Here is an 18,347-nt window from a genome sequence, read left to right on the forward strand (position 1 = left end):
GGAAAAAAGGTCATGACTTACATTTTCAGACACACAGGGTCCTTTAGAATTGAGAGACACACAGGGTCCAATAGCTCCTGAAATCTTTATTTCCCTTGAGGTCTGCAAAATAAGAATATACAGTCAGCCCTCCATATTGGTGGGCTCCACATCAGCATCGTTTTCAATGAGAGCTTTCTGGATATATGTGGCAATTTCTTAAAATAAGACAACAATTAAGTTTGCTGCATCAAATTACTCTTCTTTTCACAAGCAATTTCTCTGTACAACGCAGCACTGTTGGACAGCATTTTACCCATTAATTGAACTTCTTTCAAAATTGGAGTGAGTCCTCTCAAACTCTGTCACTGCTTCATCAATTAAGTTTATATAATACTTTAAATCCTTTGTGGTCATTTCAACAATCTATACAGCATTTTCAGCAGCAGATTCTATTTCAAGAAACTCCACTTTCTTTGCTCATTCTTAAGAAGAAACTCCTCTCCATTCAAGTTTCATCATGAGATTGTAGCAATTCAGTCACATCTTCAGGCTTCATTTTCTTTTATATATTTATTTATTTCACTGTGCCAGATCCTAGCTGCAAGACACAGGACCTTTGATCTTTACTGCAGCATGCAGGATCTTTAACTTGTGTCACGTGACTTCTTTCAGTTGCAACATATGAACTCTTATTTGCCGCATGTGGAACCTAGTTCCCTGACCAGGGATGGAACCTAGACCCCCTCATTAGGAGCACAGTATCAGTCACTGGACCACCAGGGAAGTCCCCAGGCTCTAATTCTAGTTGGCTCTAATTCCCCACTTCTAATTCTAGTTCCCTAGTTGTTTCCACTATATCTGTAATTACTTCCTCCACTGAAGTCTTGAACCCCTCAGAGACCTATGAGGCTTGAAACGTCTTTCAAATGCCTGTTAAGGCTGATATTTTTTACCTCTTTCCACAAATCAAATATGTTCTTAATGGCATCTAGAATGGTGAATTCTCTGCCAAGATTCATCAAATGAATCACCGTCTATGGCAGCCAAGACCTTATGAAACATATTTCTTAAAAAATGACTTGAAAGTTGAGATTACTCCTTGATCCATGGGCTGCATAACGGATATTGGGTTAGCAGGCATGAAAACAACATGAATCTCATTGTCCATCTATATCAGAGCTCTTGGAGTACCAGGTGCATTTTCAGTGAGCAGTAGTATTTAAAAGAGAACCTTTTCGATGCCGTTCTCTCGAAACATCCCACCCTCGCCTTCTCCCACAGAGTCCAAAAGTCTGTTCTGTAAAGTAATTAGCCTCCAACTAATAAAAATAAATGAAAAAACAAAAAGAGAGAACCTTTTTTTTTTCTGAGCAGTAGGTCTCAACAGTAGGTTCAAAATATTCAGTAAACATGCAGTAAACAGATATGCTGTCATCCAGGCTATGCTGTTCCACTTAAAGAGCATGGAGAGAAGATTCTTAAGGGTCCAGGGATTTTCAAAAATGGTAAATGAGTCTTAACTCAACTTAAAGTCACCAACTGCATTAGCCCCTAACAAGAGAGTCAAGACTGTCCTTTGAAGCCAGACACTGACTTCTCTCTGGCTATGAAAGTTCTCAGTGGCATTTTCTTACAGTAGACCATTTCACCTACACTGAAAACTTGTTTTAATTAGCTACCTTCATTAACTATCTTAGCTAGATCTTCTGGATAATTTTCCTGCAGCTTCTACATCACCACTTGCTGCTTCCCTTGCACTTTCATACTTTCCTTAAACCTTATGAATGAACTCTAGCTTCAGATTTTTCCTCTGCAGCTTCCTCACCTCTCTCAGCCTTCCAAGAACTGGAGAGAGTTAGGGCCTGCTCGAGATTAGGATTTGGCCTAAGGGAATGTTATAGCAGGTTTTATCCTCTATCCAGGCCACTAAAAATATCTGCAATCAGGCTATTTCACCTTCTTTTTGCTATCATTCATGTACTTTTAATTTCCTTCAAGAACTTTTCCTTTGCCTTCACAACTTGGCTAAATGTTTGGTGCCAAGAGGCCTAGCTTTTGGCCTGTCTTGGCTTTTGACATGGCTTCCTCAGTATGTTTTTTTTTTTTTTTTTCTCAGTAAGCTTTTGATTTAAAGTGAAAGATGTGGGACTCTTTCTTTCACTTGAATGCTTTAGAGGCCACTGCACGGTTATTAATTGACCTAATTTAAAATATTATTGTGTCTCAGGGAATAGGAAGGCCTGAGAAGAGGAGGAGAGACAGATGGAGTGATCAGAACATATACATTTGCTGATTAAGTTCACTGTCTTAAATGGGCATGGTTCATGGTGCCCCAAAACAATTATGGTATTAATGGTAACATCAAAAATCACGGATGACAAATGCAATAATAATGAAAAAGTTTCAAATATTGTGAGAATTACCAAAATGTGACAGAGACATAAAATAAGCAAGTGCTGGTGGAAAAATGGTGCTATAGACTTGCTCCACACAGGTTGCCACAAATCCTCAACTTGTAAAAAACAGTACCTACAAAGCACAACAATACAAGGTATAGTGTAAAGTGAAGTCACTCAGTCATGTCCGACTCTTTGCGACCCCATGGACTAATGTAGCCCACCAGGCTCCTCCATCCATGGGATTCTCCAGGCAAGAATACTGGAGTGGGTTGCCATTTCCTTCTCCAGGGGATCTTCCCGACCCAGGGATCGAACCCAGATCTCCCGCATTGCAGGCAAAGGCTTTAACCTCTGAGCCACCAGGGAAGCCCCCAATACGAGATATACCTAGCCTTAAAAAGTTAAACCCCCGAAAAAAAAGAAAAAGAAAAAAAAAAAGTTAAACCCTATATAAACAAAAAATGGAGTCAAAGGAAATTTTACTTACATGATTTTTTATTTTAACAATTATCTATGGATGCTCAAGTAAAATTTCATTATATGTTTAATAATGAACAGTATTATGGTGAATAAAATCTCTAACTCCAGGTTTTAATGTAAAATAACCACTATTTTTAAAGTATATATTGAATTTGACTGATGGTATTTTAAAATTATGATCAAGCATACAAATTTCTCTCTTAGTAACATACCACACATGTCAAGTTTTAGCTCTTACCTTTATTTCTAATGTACCACCAAAGCCCATTTTAAACTGCCCATGCATATCTTTGGTAAAAACTCTTTGAAAGGTCTGCTTGAATAAAGAAGTGTTGAAAGAGTCGCCCATTACCATGTATCCTCTGCATGAAAAGAACAAGAAACAATGTGATGCGAGTACTTGGGTCTATGTGGTAAAACCAGAAAAGCAGATTACTTCTCAACACTACTAACAACATTTTAAAGATACTTCCTAAAATGTGCTTATTAACATTAATTTTAAAAACTCAATTACATGAAAATATTCCTCCCCACAAATAATCTCAATTCTGAGGGTACCTGAGTGCCCCTAACACTTGTATTTGTCCTCAGTAATTTTTTAAAAATCTTTTTAAAATAGGTTATACATCATACATTACAAAATTCAGAAAGCACAAATGGGTACACAGTACCATATGTGTTGGATGTGAGAGGTGGACTATAAAGAAAGCTGAGTGCCAAAGAATTGATGCTTTTGAACTGTGGTGCTGGAGAAGACTCAAGAGTCCCTCGGACTGCAAGAAGACCAAACAGTCCATCCTAAAGGAGATCAGTCCTGGGTGTTCACTGGAAGGACTGATGCTGAAGCTGAAACTCCCAATACTTTGGCCACCTGATGTGAAGAGCTGACTCATTTGAAAAGACCCTGATGCTGGGAAAGATTGAGGGCAGGAGGAGAAGGGGATGACAGAGGATGAGATGGTTGGATGGCAACCCCGACTCGATGGACATGAGTTTGGGTAGACTCCGGGAGCTGAGGATGGACAGGAAGGCCTGGCGTGCTGCAGTTCATGGGGTCACAAAGAGTCAGACACGACTGAGCAACTGAACTGAATTGAACATATGTGTCTTTCCTACCCCAGTTACCCAGTTCTCCCTGCTAGTGAAGACAGCTGAGTTAATGGCACGCATTCTCATTTTTAAAAACAAGTATCTACATGTGTATGTGTATATGCATGTATCTGTCTCTGTGTGCCACATCAAACTTAACCCTGTGAATGAGAATACAGGGATACTTCGGGAGCATTTTCACTTTATGCACTTAAATACTGTTAATTTTTTTTTCCATAACCACGTACTTCTGTAAATTTAAGTTTTAAAAAAACATTAATTGTCAAACAGAAACTATCTGAGATGCCATTTCCACCCTAATAAATCAGCAAAGCAGTCTGACAATGTATTCTGTTGAGGAGACTGTGGCAAAAGTAGGCACTTTCATAATTGCTGATGGGAATGGAAAATGGTACAACCCCAACACAAGGGAATGTGACAATATATAACAAAACTAAATATGTATTTTCTCTTTAATCCAGCAAACACACTGTTAGGAATCCATCCCAAAGATCACTGGGCAAACAAAAACAAAAAGCAAAATATAGACACAAGTCTGTTCACTTAAGTACTTTTTACAATAATAAAAGATTGGAAATAATCCAGATGATCATCTGTTAAACTAGCTGAATAAAATATGCTATATCCACACTGTGGAGTAATATACAATTGATCCTTGAACAACACAAGGTTTTGAACTGCATGGGTTCACTTACACGTGTGGTTTTTTTTTTTTTCAGTAGTAAATACACAGAACCATACTATTCACTGATGGTTGAATCTGAGAATGTAGAACTGCAAATATGGAAGAACCACAGATATGGAGGGCTAGCTGAAAATTATATTCAGACTTTCCACTATGCAAATGGTCAGTTCCCCTAATCCTCAAATGGTTCAAGAGTCAACTGTATAAATCTATTTCCAAGATGTGGGTAAAAAATGCAAAGTAGGAAAAAATGCAAAGTAGGGGAAGGCATGTAAAATTTCTGTTTACAATAAATGGGGGATTAAAAAAATTTTAATAAAAAATTAAATGAGGACACATATACTCATAAACATAAGTACAAACATTTATAAACATTTTGTATAGTTTTTAAATAATAAAAACATTTTGAGCAGTTTTTAAATAATAAAAACAATCGAAAATTAAATTAGGCAAAAGAATAAAACTGTAATTAATCAATGTTATTTATTTATTTGGCTGTGCAAGGTCTTCACTGAGGCATGCAGGATCTGGTTCCTGGACCAGGGATTGAAAGCAGGCCCCCTACATTGGGAGTGTGAAGTCTTAGTCACTGAAATACCAGGGAAGTACTCAACAGTAATTTTATTTTTGATACTGCTAAAGTCCTAATTTATGTCATTTCTGATGCTATTAAAGATTGTATATTGTTAAATTTTGCTTGCTCTTTACTGTTGACTCTTGAACAACCCAGAGTTGGGACACAGACCCTTATGCTCAGTCAAAAATCTATGTAAAACTTTTTAGTTACCCCTTTGTATCCACAGTTCCACATCCCCAGATTCAACCAACTAAGGACAGTGCAGTAATTCAGTGTATATTTACTGAAAAAACATCCATATATAAGTGGACCTGTGCAGTTCAAATTCATGGTATTCAAGGGTCTACTGTATTTGTTACTGGTATACAAAAATATAATTGAAGCTTGTACACTGACTCTGATTTAGAAGTCTTGACAACCTAACATACTGATTTTACAGTCGACATGTACATTCTTTCAGATTTTCTACTTTTGTAAACATACCATCTATAATGATCTACGTTATACTAAACCTAGTTAAGCATCCTAAATTAATGGCAACATATACTGCACTCTTATTACCTGCTCCCTTTTACAACAAATTTTTATGCAAGAGCTGTCTGTACCCTTCCTAGTCAGTGTGGCCCTTGATCCATCAACATTAGCATCACCAAGGGTCTTGTTTGAAAAGCAGAATTTCAAGTCCCATCCTATGCATACTAAACCCAGAATCTGCATTTTACCAAGATATCCAGCTGATGTGTAAATGTGAAATGAAAGTCTGAGAAGTTCTAGTCTATACCAGCTGCTCCCACTCCCCTCTCCTGTTCCTTTTCTTATTCATTCTAAGTCAACCTTCAACCTCTTAGGAAAGTCACCAATGACCTTCACAGTGATAAATTACACAATCTTATAATCTCATCCACTTTTACTACTTTAAAAAAAATCTGTACTATTCTGGCAACTCCCACATTTATATCTACAGATATAAATCCAGACCTATCTTCTGCCTTCCAGGTTCTAATATCCAACTACCTGCTCAACTTTTCCAACGGATGTCTACTGGCATATGAAACCAAACATGCTCAGAACTGAACTCCTAATCTTCTCCCCAACTGTTCTTCCTCCCAGTCGTACCCATTTCAATAAGGAACAGCACAATCCTTCTAGACTCATTTGCTTTTCTCAAACCCCAGATCCAACCTATCAGCAAATCTTCAACCTTCTAAATATATCCAAAATCCAACCATGTCTCACCACCTGTGATACCACCACTTGGTATTCCTGTATCTCACTGCTGAAGACAACTGAAATCAATGACCCTTTTAAAACATTTAGTCAAATCATATCACTCCTCTCCCGAAAACTCACTAATGACTTCCCATCTCACTCAAAGTAAAATCCAACAATCTAGGGATAGGAAAATATTCAACCTGATAAAAGCAACTACAAAAATCCACAGCTAATGTTATTCTTAATGGAGAAGGACAAAATGGCTTCCCCCTAATCAAGAATAGGCAAATCTATAGAGACAGAAAGGAGTTTAGTGGTTGTTTAGGCTGAAAGGGGAGGGGAAGGAAGGAGAAATAGAGAGTAACTGCTAATGGGTACAGAGTTTCTTGCTGGGATAATGTAAATGTCCTAAAATTAAATTATGTTGATAGTTAGAATATACTAAAAAAATAAATCATATGCTTTAGGGACTTCCATGGCTGTCCAGTGGTTAAGACTCTGTGCTCCCAATGCAGAGGGCCCTGGTTTAATCCCTGGTCGGGGAACTAAGATCCCACATGCTACATGCCATGCAGCACAGCCAAAAGAAAGTAAAATAAATTATATGCTTTAAATGGGTAAATTTTATGGTATGTTGATTAAATTTCACAAAAGTCACTAAAGTAATAAAATACAACAATGACTTAAGAGTATCAAGATGAGCTTTTCAAAGAGAACTTGTGCCTTTTTAACTTTATTTTAGAAAAAATTTAAAGTGAGCCTCACCGAAAGGAGTATCAAGAACTTAATAGCTGTTGCCCGAGAGTGGCCAGATGATGACTCAGTTACTTTTTCCAAAACTGTCATTGGTTTATATTTGTAAACTCTCATTATTAATTTATAATTGTAAAACATATAAAAATGTGAATACATACCCGGTAAGGTTAGGACAGCATTTCATCTCCAGGAGACCTGTCTGATCTAATGCACATGCATAGATATCAATAACATGACCAGTGGTAGCAGCACGATTAGCCAATGCTTCAAAATGCTACAACAGAATTTTTAAGATCAAATCAAAGTAATGTACAAACTTCATCATCCTATAACTCTTTTGCCATTAATAGGTCAAGATGATCTAAGAAATGTTCAGAGTCCATAATAATTTAAATGTGATTTGTCCTAATTTAATTTTCTATAATGCCTCATAAAATAATACAATACATTATAGTAAGTCTGGCACTTTCACATTCTTTAACTGCTATTCTTTCTATACTCCTCAATCAAGTTAACCTTGAAGAAAAGCATAGTGAACATCTTGCTCTTCATACATAAAAATAATAGAAGAATCAACACAGAACTTTTTCTTGGCTAAATCTATACCCAAGTAACATCAAAAACAGAGAGACAATAACAAAAGTGTTAAGATAAACAAATATAAAACTGTTTTTGCAGCTCTAAGAAACATTCTAAGCTCAAAAGAGAAGTTAGGTGTCAGGAAAATAGTATCCATTAATAGTAACAAAAATTATGTTATTAACTACATACTAAAAATTGAATAATGACTACCAAAAAAAAATATGAGACAATATAGCACAACCAAGCTAAAATTGTAAACTTTAGAGAATTTTTTTTAAAGGGGGGATGGTTGGGAATTAACAAGCAGAACCAATACAAGGGTGTCAAGAATTAAAAGTAGTAAAAATGTACTGACACAAACCCAGGTAAAACTGAAGTTTCATGAACAGAGAACAACTCATGAGAAAATGATGGACTATTCAAATTACGAATAATACTCACATCTAAAAAGGGCAGCCTCTTGGAAACAAGAAATAGGAAAATTTAAGAAATTCTTCCTTATGGGAAAGACGTTCATTAACATGAATATTAAAAAGACACACAGGTTTTCTCCCAGGATTAACTTTTAAAGAGACACCTACTGGTGCTCACTATTAAGTTTTTAATTAAAAAATTAAATTTTTAAAGTTTTTAATACTTCAGCCACCTGATGCAAAGATCTGACTCATTAGAAAAAACCCTGGGGGAAAAAAAAAAAGAAAAGACCCGGGGCGGGGGGGGGGGGCGGCGGCGCGGGGTGCAGCCTCGGAGGCTGCAGGCAGCGGGCCGGCGGGCAGGAGCGTGTTCAGAGAGGATCCAGGAAACCTAAGGGCAGTGGCAGGTAGACTGGAGAAGGGTACACTGATGCTGAAGTACTATGAGCTTTCAGAACTTCTGGAAAGACTACAAAGTTCTGGTTGTTATGGTACCTCTGATTGGGTTCATACATTCGGGGTGGCACAGGATCAAAAGCAGCCCTGTTTTCCAAATTCCTAGTAAGGACAACCTCTCTGAACCAGACACTGGCACTTACAAGTCCTAAGAAGAACCACCTCCCAGGGAAGTAACAGGCTTGCAAGTTTCAGAAAGAAGCAGCTCTGAGTCAGAGCTTGAGCTAGAAAGAAGAGATGAAAAATAGCAGTTGGATCAGAAAGAACTGGCTTCTTGTAGCTGTGATTTCCTTCATAGGTGTCCATATTGGGACATATTTTATACAGTCTGTATAAAATAGTCTGTATTTTACAGACCGCAAAACAGTCTGTAAAGTCTCAGCCTGAAGGCAAACAAAAGAATTTGAATAATGAAGAAAAATACATATTTGGAATTACTAAAATGTCATTATATCGATCATTATGTGCCAATTAGCTTCATAAGCATGGACCTCAGTATTTAATTTTATAGTCACCATGCTGTAAATTCAAACTCTGATTCCTGAAAGATAATCTTGTTAAATGTTAAAACCCACGACAATACAATGAATAGAAAACTCTGGTTAACACAAAAAAAGCTTTATTCACAAATTAAAAAAAAAAAAAGACCCTGATGCTGGGAAAGATTGAAGACAGGAGAAGAAGGGGACAACAGAGGATGAGATGGTTGGATGGCATCACCAACTGAATGGACATGAGTTTGAGTAAACTCCAGGGGTTGGTGATAGACAGGGAGGCCTGGCGTGCTGCAGTCCACAGGGTCGCAAAGAGTTGGACACAACTGAGCAACTAAACAACAAAATTAAGTTTTTAAATATTTAAAACCAGAAAATAAAATACCCTAAGTTATCAAGGAAAAAAAGACTATTTCTCTAATTCGGAACGGCAGCTTATAGGTTCACCACAATATCGGATTTATCATCAAGTAATTATATTCCTCCTCCTTCATCAAATGAATTTTTCTAATAAGGCAAAAAGACTTAAAAATAAAACTTACCTTAGTTCCCTTTTTGACATATTTGGCATTGTCTTTTTCAATGTCATGCCATGATCTTATGGGTGTCTTCAATTCATCTCCAACCACCATTCCAGGCCCCTGAGTGGCTGGACCACCAATGAACATCATGATACGAGCACCAGTGTTGGGAAATGTACACTATCAGGAAAAAGTAACCCATGAGAAGAGTTTAAAGGGAAACATGGATATACATTTCCGATAGTGAATTTTGATATATTCTTTCTAAACAACAGGAAAGCACACATATTTCAAGAATGATCAAATGTTTAAAACAAAATTTAAACACAAGATGTTAATATCTTTCTTTTGAAATTCTATTCTAATAACCATGTTTTCCTTATTTTATTTTTCTAATTTTAAAATTATCTATAAACCTGATCCCTATAAGCAAGGTTGTTCCTCCTGCTTAACTAGTACAGACGGGAAGGAGTAGGGAAAGAAGAAAATAGGGCACTCTATTTGTTCCACATTAGTAATGAATAATACCATATTCAAAATGCTTTCATTTTTAATTTCTGTAAGCAGTTATTGAATAAAAATTCAGAGTGCATTTTCAAGCTACTTATTCATTACATTCAGAAAAGAATATATCACTTCTCAGGCTTTTGGCTAAGATTAAGTGCAGAAAAGAATGTAAGTGACATAAACTTTAATAATAATTTTAAAAACCACATACTTAACAAATCTAGGGAAGAGCAAGGAAAACTGCCTTTTAATTTTCATTTTCATATATCCTTATATATTGTTTGAATGTTTTTATTAGGTATACTTATTACTTGTATAACTTTCTTAAACTAGATTAATAAATAAAAATACTCTTTTCATCCTGGGTATCATCTTCCTGATGTAATAGCAATCATGTAAAGCTGAAACATCAGTAAAGAAGAACAAATAAAAGTATACAAACCACACATCTTCATAACTAGAACACAAAAAATGTTTAAACTTTGAATTACTTATAAGGAAAAAAATAAGCACTAAGTCCCAGTGAGCTATCTCCCATGCAAACCTTCACACAGAGCAAGGGCAGTTTGGGGAAAAGTACAGGGAAAAAGAGAAGGGAGCTAGCAACCAGCATAAAACAACTGCCAGATTCAAATGAAAACTTAAAGGAAACTAAAGAAAAGCAAGAAAATATCCAAGAGCATAAAAACGAAGTAAAGAAGAATAAAAGAGCAGAGACAAAGCGGCTGAAATGGAAAACAGGCAAAGATCCAATTTATGTATAACTGTAGTTCTTAAAGAAGATAAAACAATGAAAAAAACTAACACTTAAAACTATGACACAAGAAAACTTTATAGAAACGAAAGATTTGAATACACATATAAAAAAGGATCACCAGACACTAGAGAAAATTTACCCACAAGACACTCTACTAATGCTATTAAGATAATAAAGATAAATTCCTCAAGATCTCCAAGCAAAATGATCAAATAATTTACATGGGCATGAGAATTAGACTGGCATCAGTCTTCTCAAAATCATCAAAGCAAGAAAACAACAGAGCATCATTTTCAAAAACTACCAGATAGAAAGTGAGAAGCAAGGCTTTTTATATCCTGCCAAGTTATCCTTCAACTATAAAAAAGCCACAGAAAAAGTGTTTAAACATTAGACAGTTTATGAAATTCTGTACCCTTACATCTTCTTAAGAAAGTTACTAGAAGACAAATTTCATACAACAAAGGGACTGACACTACTCTCAATACATAGTTTTGTACAACTTTGATTCGGAAGCATGTTAATGTTTCACTATACATATACACACATGCAAAACAAGAATGGGATTTCTAAAAAAGAAATGTACAGAATGTGCAACAAATGAAAAACATAACCACATGAAGTGGGGGGAGGGTATGGATAACTAACCCGGTTCACTTTTGAGTATAGTATATTTTGTCTCATATATCCTCAGAATGTTAAATAAACCTTGAGCCCTAATTCCTAGGCATTTTTCAGAGGTCTGAGCTAAAAATTCTAAAACTAGTCTATCTGTATTCTAGGACTGAGCAAACAAGTAAATATATTTTGAATAGTCACAGCCAGCTTCTCACGGTCAAAGAAGGAGTTACAAATATGCAAAGTGGGAAGGACAGAATAAACCCTGTGGTACTAAATTGGAATTAGATACATCTGAAAGAACTCTTGGTTTTTAATATATATAGTGTTTAAGGTTTTAATAGCGATAGACATAGATGTTTGCAGGGGAATGTAGATATATGTGTAAATATATGCACACATATGTACACATACACTTAATTATATGGGTATGTGTGTATGTATATAAATATACAGCTATAGAGAGAGGGAAACATACATATAGATATATCTACTTATCTTCTTCTTATACATATCTACTTCTTAGCTCTATTCACTAGGACATAAAAGCACTGACATTCTGGTAACAGTGAACACATGAACCATCAGTTCAGTCACTCAGTCGTGTCCAACTCTGCAACCCCATGGCTTGCAGTATGCCAGATTCCCTGTCCATCACCAACTCCCAGAGCTTGCTCAAACTCATGTCCATCAAGTCGGTGATGCCATCCAACCATTCATCCTCTGTCATCCCCTTCTCCTCCAGCCTTCAATCTTTCCCAGCATCAGGGTCTTTTCCAGTGAATCAGTTCTTCACATCAGGTGGCCAAAGTATGAGAGCTTCAGCTTCAGCATCAGTCCTTCCAATGAACACTCAGGACTGATCTCCTTTAGAATTGACTGGTTGGATCTCCTTGCAGTCCAAGGGACTCTCAAGAGTCTTCAACACCACAGTTCAAAAGCATCGATTCTTCGGCACTCAGCTTTCTTTATAGTCCAACTCTCATATCCATACATGACTACTGGAAAAACCATAGCTTTGACTAGATGGACCTTTGTTGGCAAAGTAATGTCTCTGCTTCTTAATATGCTGTCTAGGCTGGTCATAGCTTTCCTTCCAAGGAGCAAGCATCTTTTAATTTCATGGCTGCAGTCACCAACTGCAGCGATTTTGGAGCCCAAAAAATAAAGTCTGTTTCCATTGTTTCCTCATCTATTTGACATGAAGTGACGGGACTAGATGCCATGATCTTAGTTTTCTGAATAATGAGTTCTAAGCCAACTTTTTCACTCTCCTCTTTCACTTTCATCAAGAACCTCTTCAGTTCCTCTTCATTTTCTGCCATAAGGGTGATGTCCTCTGTATATCTGTGGCTAATGATATTTCTCCCGGCAATCTTGATTCCAGCTTGTCCTTCATCCAGCCTGGCACTATATGTACTCTGCATATAAGTTAAATAAAAGCAGGGTGACAATATACAGCCTTGATGTACTCCTTTCCCAATTTGGAAGCAGTTTTTTGTCCCACATCTGGTTCTAACTGTTGCTTCTTGACTTACATACAGATTTCTCAGGAGGCAGGTAAGATGGTCTGGTATTCTCATCTCTTTAAGAATTTTCCACAATTTGTTGTGATTCACACAGCCAAAGGCTTTGGCATAGTCAATAAAGCAGAAGTAGAAGCATGGTTTTGTTCAAAAAGAAACAGAGCTAAAAGAAACCAGGGCTTTTAAATGGCTGATTTCAGGTCAAGGGCAGGGAACATGTAAGATGAGCCTTGAACATCTTACTGTACTAGAAAGCAAGTAAATGTTCAAACAATGATGAGGACATATAATAAGGACCCAGGAGCCAGCCTCAAAGGGCTCCCATTGCCCAAATCTGGACAATTTGATTTTCAAAATAAATAATGACAGTAAAGGAATATAATCCATTGGATAAAATAAGAATTCACATTGATATAATCATATAAATAAGAATATCACATTGATATAATCATATAAATGAAGAATAGAACACTCTTCCTCAAGTAGAAAGTCAATAAATGTAGAAGAAATGATGGAATTAGTCACTATTTAGCCCCCCACACAATAATAATTGATCAAGCAAGAATCAAGAATGGATGCTAAAACTACTGGGTAAAAGTTTGATGAGTACACAAGGAATCTCCCCATTAGATACTTACAATGGGAAAAATATAATGCTACAGTGAAGAAACCTGGTAGAAACTACTTTGACCAAGTGATCAAAGCTAAATAAACCAGCAGAAATAAAATAAGTTAACGTCACATCATGGACTTCCTGAGATGCTCCACTAAGCAGATCGCAAATCAGTATTTGCATTTTTTTTTGCAATATTCCTGCCAAAAGTGCAAAATCTCAATCTACTCATGAGAAAAGATCAGATAAACTCAAATTGAAAGTCATTCTACAGAATAACTAGCCTAAACTAAAACAACATTATAAAGCCATTGTCCTACAATTAAAAATTTCAAAATTAAAATAAAAAAAAATAACTAGACTGTACTCTTAAAAAATATTAATGTCACGAAACACAAAGAAAAACTGAGGAACTATTAGAATAAAGGACACTAAAGAGACACGACAACTGAATACAATAGAGTATTATTAGGATAACTGGTGAAATCTGAATAAAGTTTAAAGATTTGGAAAATAGTGTTCTATCAATGTTATCTCATGACTGTTAAATGAACTGCATTATAAAAGGAATGTTCTTGTGTAATTAAGAAGTACACACTAAAGTACTTAGAAGTAAAAGGACATATTTGTAACTTACTTTCAAATAGTTTCACTATCTATATAATTATCTAGAAAGAGAAGGACAAATCAAACGTAATAAATGTTATTTGAGGAATCTGGTTAAAAGATATAAAGGAATTCTTTAAACGATTTTTGTGACTTTTCCATATGTTTGGAATTATGTCAAACTAGAAAGTTAAAAGAAAAAAAAAACTGAAAGTAACAGATTATAACTCGTATAAAACAGGAAACCATCAATCCACAGTGATATTAATAAATAAATGAATAAACTGAGAGTTTGATGAGGAATGGGATATTTTCATGGTTTTAAAGATCCTCACCATCTAATGTTTATTAATCATAAAGGGAAGAGAAATGAGAATAATTTTACAGTGGAGACTTCTGCCAGACACATTTTAATGAATGATCAAAGTGATCATCATCAATAATAGGGCAAATAAAAATCATTTGTCACCTGATAGGCTATAAAAAGAACAGATCACTTCTGTGATCTTCCTGCCAAAGATGCAAGACCTCAATCTAATTGTAAGGCTACCATCAAGACAAACCTAATTTGAGAGATATTCTATATACTGGCCTGAATCTTCCAACATGCCAAGGTCATGAAAGTAAAGGAAGGCTGAGGAAATGTACTCAAGTGGAGACTAAACAGACATAATCACTACATGTGCGTGCATGCATGCTGAGTTGCTTCAGTCGTGTCCAACTCTTTATGACCCCATGGATTGTAGCCCACCAGGCTCCTCTATCCATGGAATTCTCCAGGCACGAACACTGGAGTAGGCTGCCATGCCCTTCTCCAGGGGATCTGCCCGACCCAGGGATCAAACCTCCGTCTCTTATGTCTTGTGCATTGGCAAGCATGTTCTTTACCACTGGTGTCACCTGGGAACCCAATCACTACATGCCTCTGAATCAAATCTTTTAAGCAAAAAAAAAGTTATTGAGATAATCAGTGAAACTTGAAGGAGTTCTGAGAATTAGATGGCAGTAATATATCTGTGCTATGTATTGTATAATTCAATGGATATGAATTTGAGCAAACTCTTGGAGATAGTGAAGGACAGGGAAGCCTGGTGTGCTGCAGTCCATGGGGTCGCAAAGAGTCAGATGCAACTTACAACTGAACAACAACACAACAATACATCAGTGTCATGTATTGTATAAAACATCAGTATATATACACTGATATATATATCACATATTTTAAAACCTGATTTTAAAAGTTGTATTGTGGTTATATAGGAGAATATCTCAGTTTATAGAAAATACATCTAAAGTATTCATGGAATTGGGAACATCACTTAATCACAAATAGTTCAGAGAAAAAAGTCCTTTGCAACTTTTCTAGTTAACATTTCAAATTTTAAAAAAAACTTTTTTTAACAAAAACTCTTCTAATTATTAATATAAAGCTAAGATATATCAAGTTTAAAATTTTCAAATTGTATTTAGTAAAATTCTCCTTATCCCGCCACTCTTAACATTTGGGAAAACATCATTCCAGAAGCTTCTCTACACACAAAAGGATATACCACAGATCAAACTTTAAACAAAATCATGTATGTGCTGTCCCGTGACCTGATTTTTCCACCCAGTATCATCTTGTGCATATCAGTCCACACATACATGCACATATTTACATTCCAAAATAAAGTTGCTGTCACTACCTCAAGGAGTCCTACAGCTATGGAAAGTGCCACCCCAGAGGAACGCAAAGGTCTCTTTCCCTGTGGTACAGGCCAGGGGTCTCGCTGAAGTTCTCCCAGAAGGTCTGTGAGATTCATGTCTATCTTCTGTACTGGCTGCAAGAATCTACAAAACAAAACAAAATAAAAAGCCATTGATAAATGTTTGTGGGTGAAGGTTTAAGAAACAAATTGTCCACTTTCTTAAAAACAGAAAAAGCAGCTGAATACATGGCAGACCAAATGGTTCTCAAACTTTTGTGTATATCAGAATCGGTGAGAGGGTTTGTACTGACAGACTGCTGGTTCCAGGGTTTTGTTTCAGTAGGTCTGGGGTGGTGACCAAGAATTTGCATTTCAAGTAAGCTCCCAAGTGATACTGTTTACCGCTGAGGAACTCCGTGTGTACAACTACTATAAAGAAAACACTCAAACCAAGTGTTACTTTGAGACTGCATCTTCCATTTACCAATCTAGTAAGTTTTAAAGTTACTGAATTAATTATGAGAAGATGCATCAACTCTATTTTACTAATACCACCTCTGATCAGTAAGTTTAGCAGAAAAAGCTACCCATAAAGGTAAGAAGGTAAAGTAAAAAGCTTATGGGGCCCTATTTTTGCTTGGCTGCCCTCCCAAGAACAAAAATTAAGGTTTTTGAACTTAAAAATAGAAAAATCAAGAATATATCAAAACTGTATTCCAGAGGCTTTCCTGGTGTCTCAGTGGTAAAGAATCTGCCTGGCAATGCAGGAGACACAGGTTTGATTCCAAATCCAGGAAGATCCCAATGCTGCAGAGCAACTAAACCCCTATGCCACAACTATTGAGCCTGTGCTCTGGAGCCTGGGAGCCGCAACTACTGAGCCCGTACACGCTAGAGCCTGTGCCCTGCGATGGGAGCGGCCACTACAGTGAGAAGCCCTTGCACTGAAACTGAGGAGTAACCCCTGCTCACAGCAACTAGAGAAAAGTCCATGCAACAACAAAGACCCAGTACCATCCAAACAAATAAATAAATAAAATGCCCCACATAAATTAAAAAAATATATATATATATATTCCAACACTAAAAAAAAATTTTTAAAGACTGTATCAAAACTAAAGTAACTCCTTACATTGTAATGATGAAAAACCAACCATTTCAGCGATGTGATGTTACCTCAACTCTTTAAAAAGTATACTAATTCAGTATTTATATTCCTAAAAATATTTAACAGTATTGTATCACTGACGGCCTGTGTGTAAGTTAAGGGTGAAGACAGATGCATTAACTGTAAAACTGTGAGGTTCTTTTTGCCATATTTATTACCTGTTGGAAGGCGGTGGCTGCTGCACCTGAGGACCACGTGTTGCTTGAGTAACTGGTACTTTAGAGAGCCCCAGCATTTCCTGTAAAGAGATTATTTCTGTGATGTCCGTTTAATTACTCCTACAAAGATGTACTAACTATTTATGGCATGGAAGGTGCTTCCACAGGCATTAGAAACACAAAAATAAAGAACACAAAATTTCTTCCCTTGAAAGCAAAAGTTCCAAGTGGGCAGACTGTCAGGTAAACAGTGATACAATGAAATAAACGTCATAAGAGAGCAAAGTACAAAGTGCTATGTGAGCAAAGAAGGGGGAAACGGGCTCAGAATACTTCATTTCTAATTAATAGTCAAAATAAATTACTGTGTAACTTGAATGTCTGTATTCTTAACTTGTATTCATTTATTCCTTTCAGCAGCTAAATAGTTCAAATATCTGTTATGGGCCAGGTATGTAATGGTGAAAAATATAAATAGTCCCTGACTATATGGAAATTTAAATCTAGCAAAACCAACAAAAGTTAAAGTATTAGCTAAATAAGTGTAATAATAAATATGATGGATAGACAATAAGGAATTGTATAAAGGGGGATTATAAAGTAATAAACATCTTGCATGCCTATGATTTTTAATTCTCTGACTTACATGAACATTCTCTGCCCTCTCAACTATCTTCCAATTGATGAACATATTCATTTAAAGTAATATGAATATCTCTCATGATCTATCAAAATATCTAGACAGAAAAAGATTTTGAAAAATATACCAAGATAATCCTAGTATGTTGCACATAATTCCCTGCCTTGGAAGACAAGGCTTTAATTTGCTGCAAAAACAAAAATATCCCAGTGTATGAAAAAATACATATATTCACGGTTCACCTATTAACTCTCAAGCCTTAAAATATCTCCCCTTGCCAAACACAAAGTGTTCAGCTCCTAAGTGACACACAAAGAAACAAGAGATAACACTGTGTGGCTGCCTCCTCGCAGTCTCAGCATGACTCTTCTACAAGCCTTCAGATTTTTGGTAAAAGAG

General features: G+C 36.2%; 1 protein-coding gene across 3 annotated transcripts in view; it reads right to left on the reverse strand.

The window, feature by feature from the left end:
- SEC23A (SEC23 homolog A, COPII coat complex component) overlaps positions 1-18,347 on the reverse strand; it is a 65,656-nt gene that overhangs the window by 39,956 nt on the left and 7,353 nt on the right. For all 3 annotated transcript variants that reach the window (XM_061159196.1, XM_061159195.1, XM_061159197.1), the window contains exons 6-11: positions 17,309-17,388; positions 15,980-16,124; positions 9,689-9,847; positions 7,360-7,475; positions 3,100-3,223; positions 22-102 (exon numbers count right to left, since the gene is read on the reverse strand). In XM_061159196.1, the coding sequence (XP_061015179.1) occupies positions 22-102; positions 3,100-3,223; positions 7,360-7,475; positions 9,689-9,847; positions 15,980-16,124; positions 17,309-17,388 (705 nt within the window). The remainder of the gene's footprint in view (positions 1-21; positions 103-3,099; positions 3,224-7,359; positions 7,476-9,688; positions 9,848-15,979; positions 16,125-17,308; positions 17,389-18,347) is intronic.

The sequence above is a fragment of the Dama dama genome, chromosome 13 (assembly GCF_033118175.1).
Source record: "Dama dama isolate Ldn47 chromosome 13, ASM3311817v1, whole genome shotgun sequence".
In the NCBI taxonomy this organism is placed as follows: Eukaryota; Metazoa; Chordata; class Mammalia; order Artiodactyla; family Cervidae; genus Dama; species Dama dama.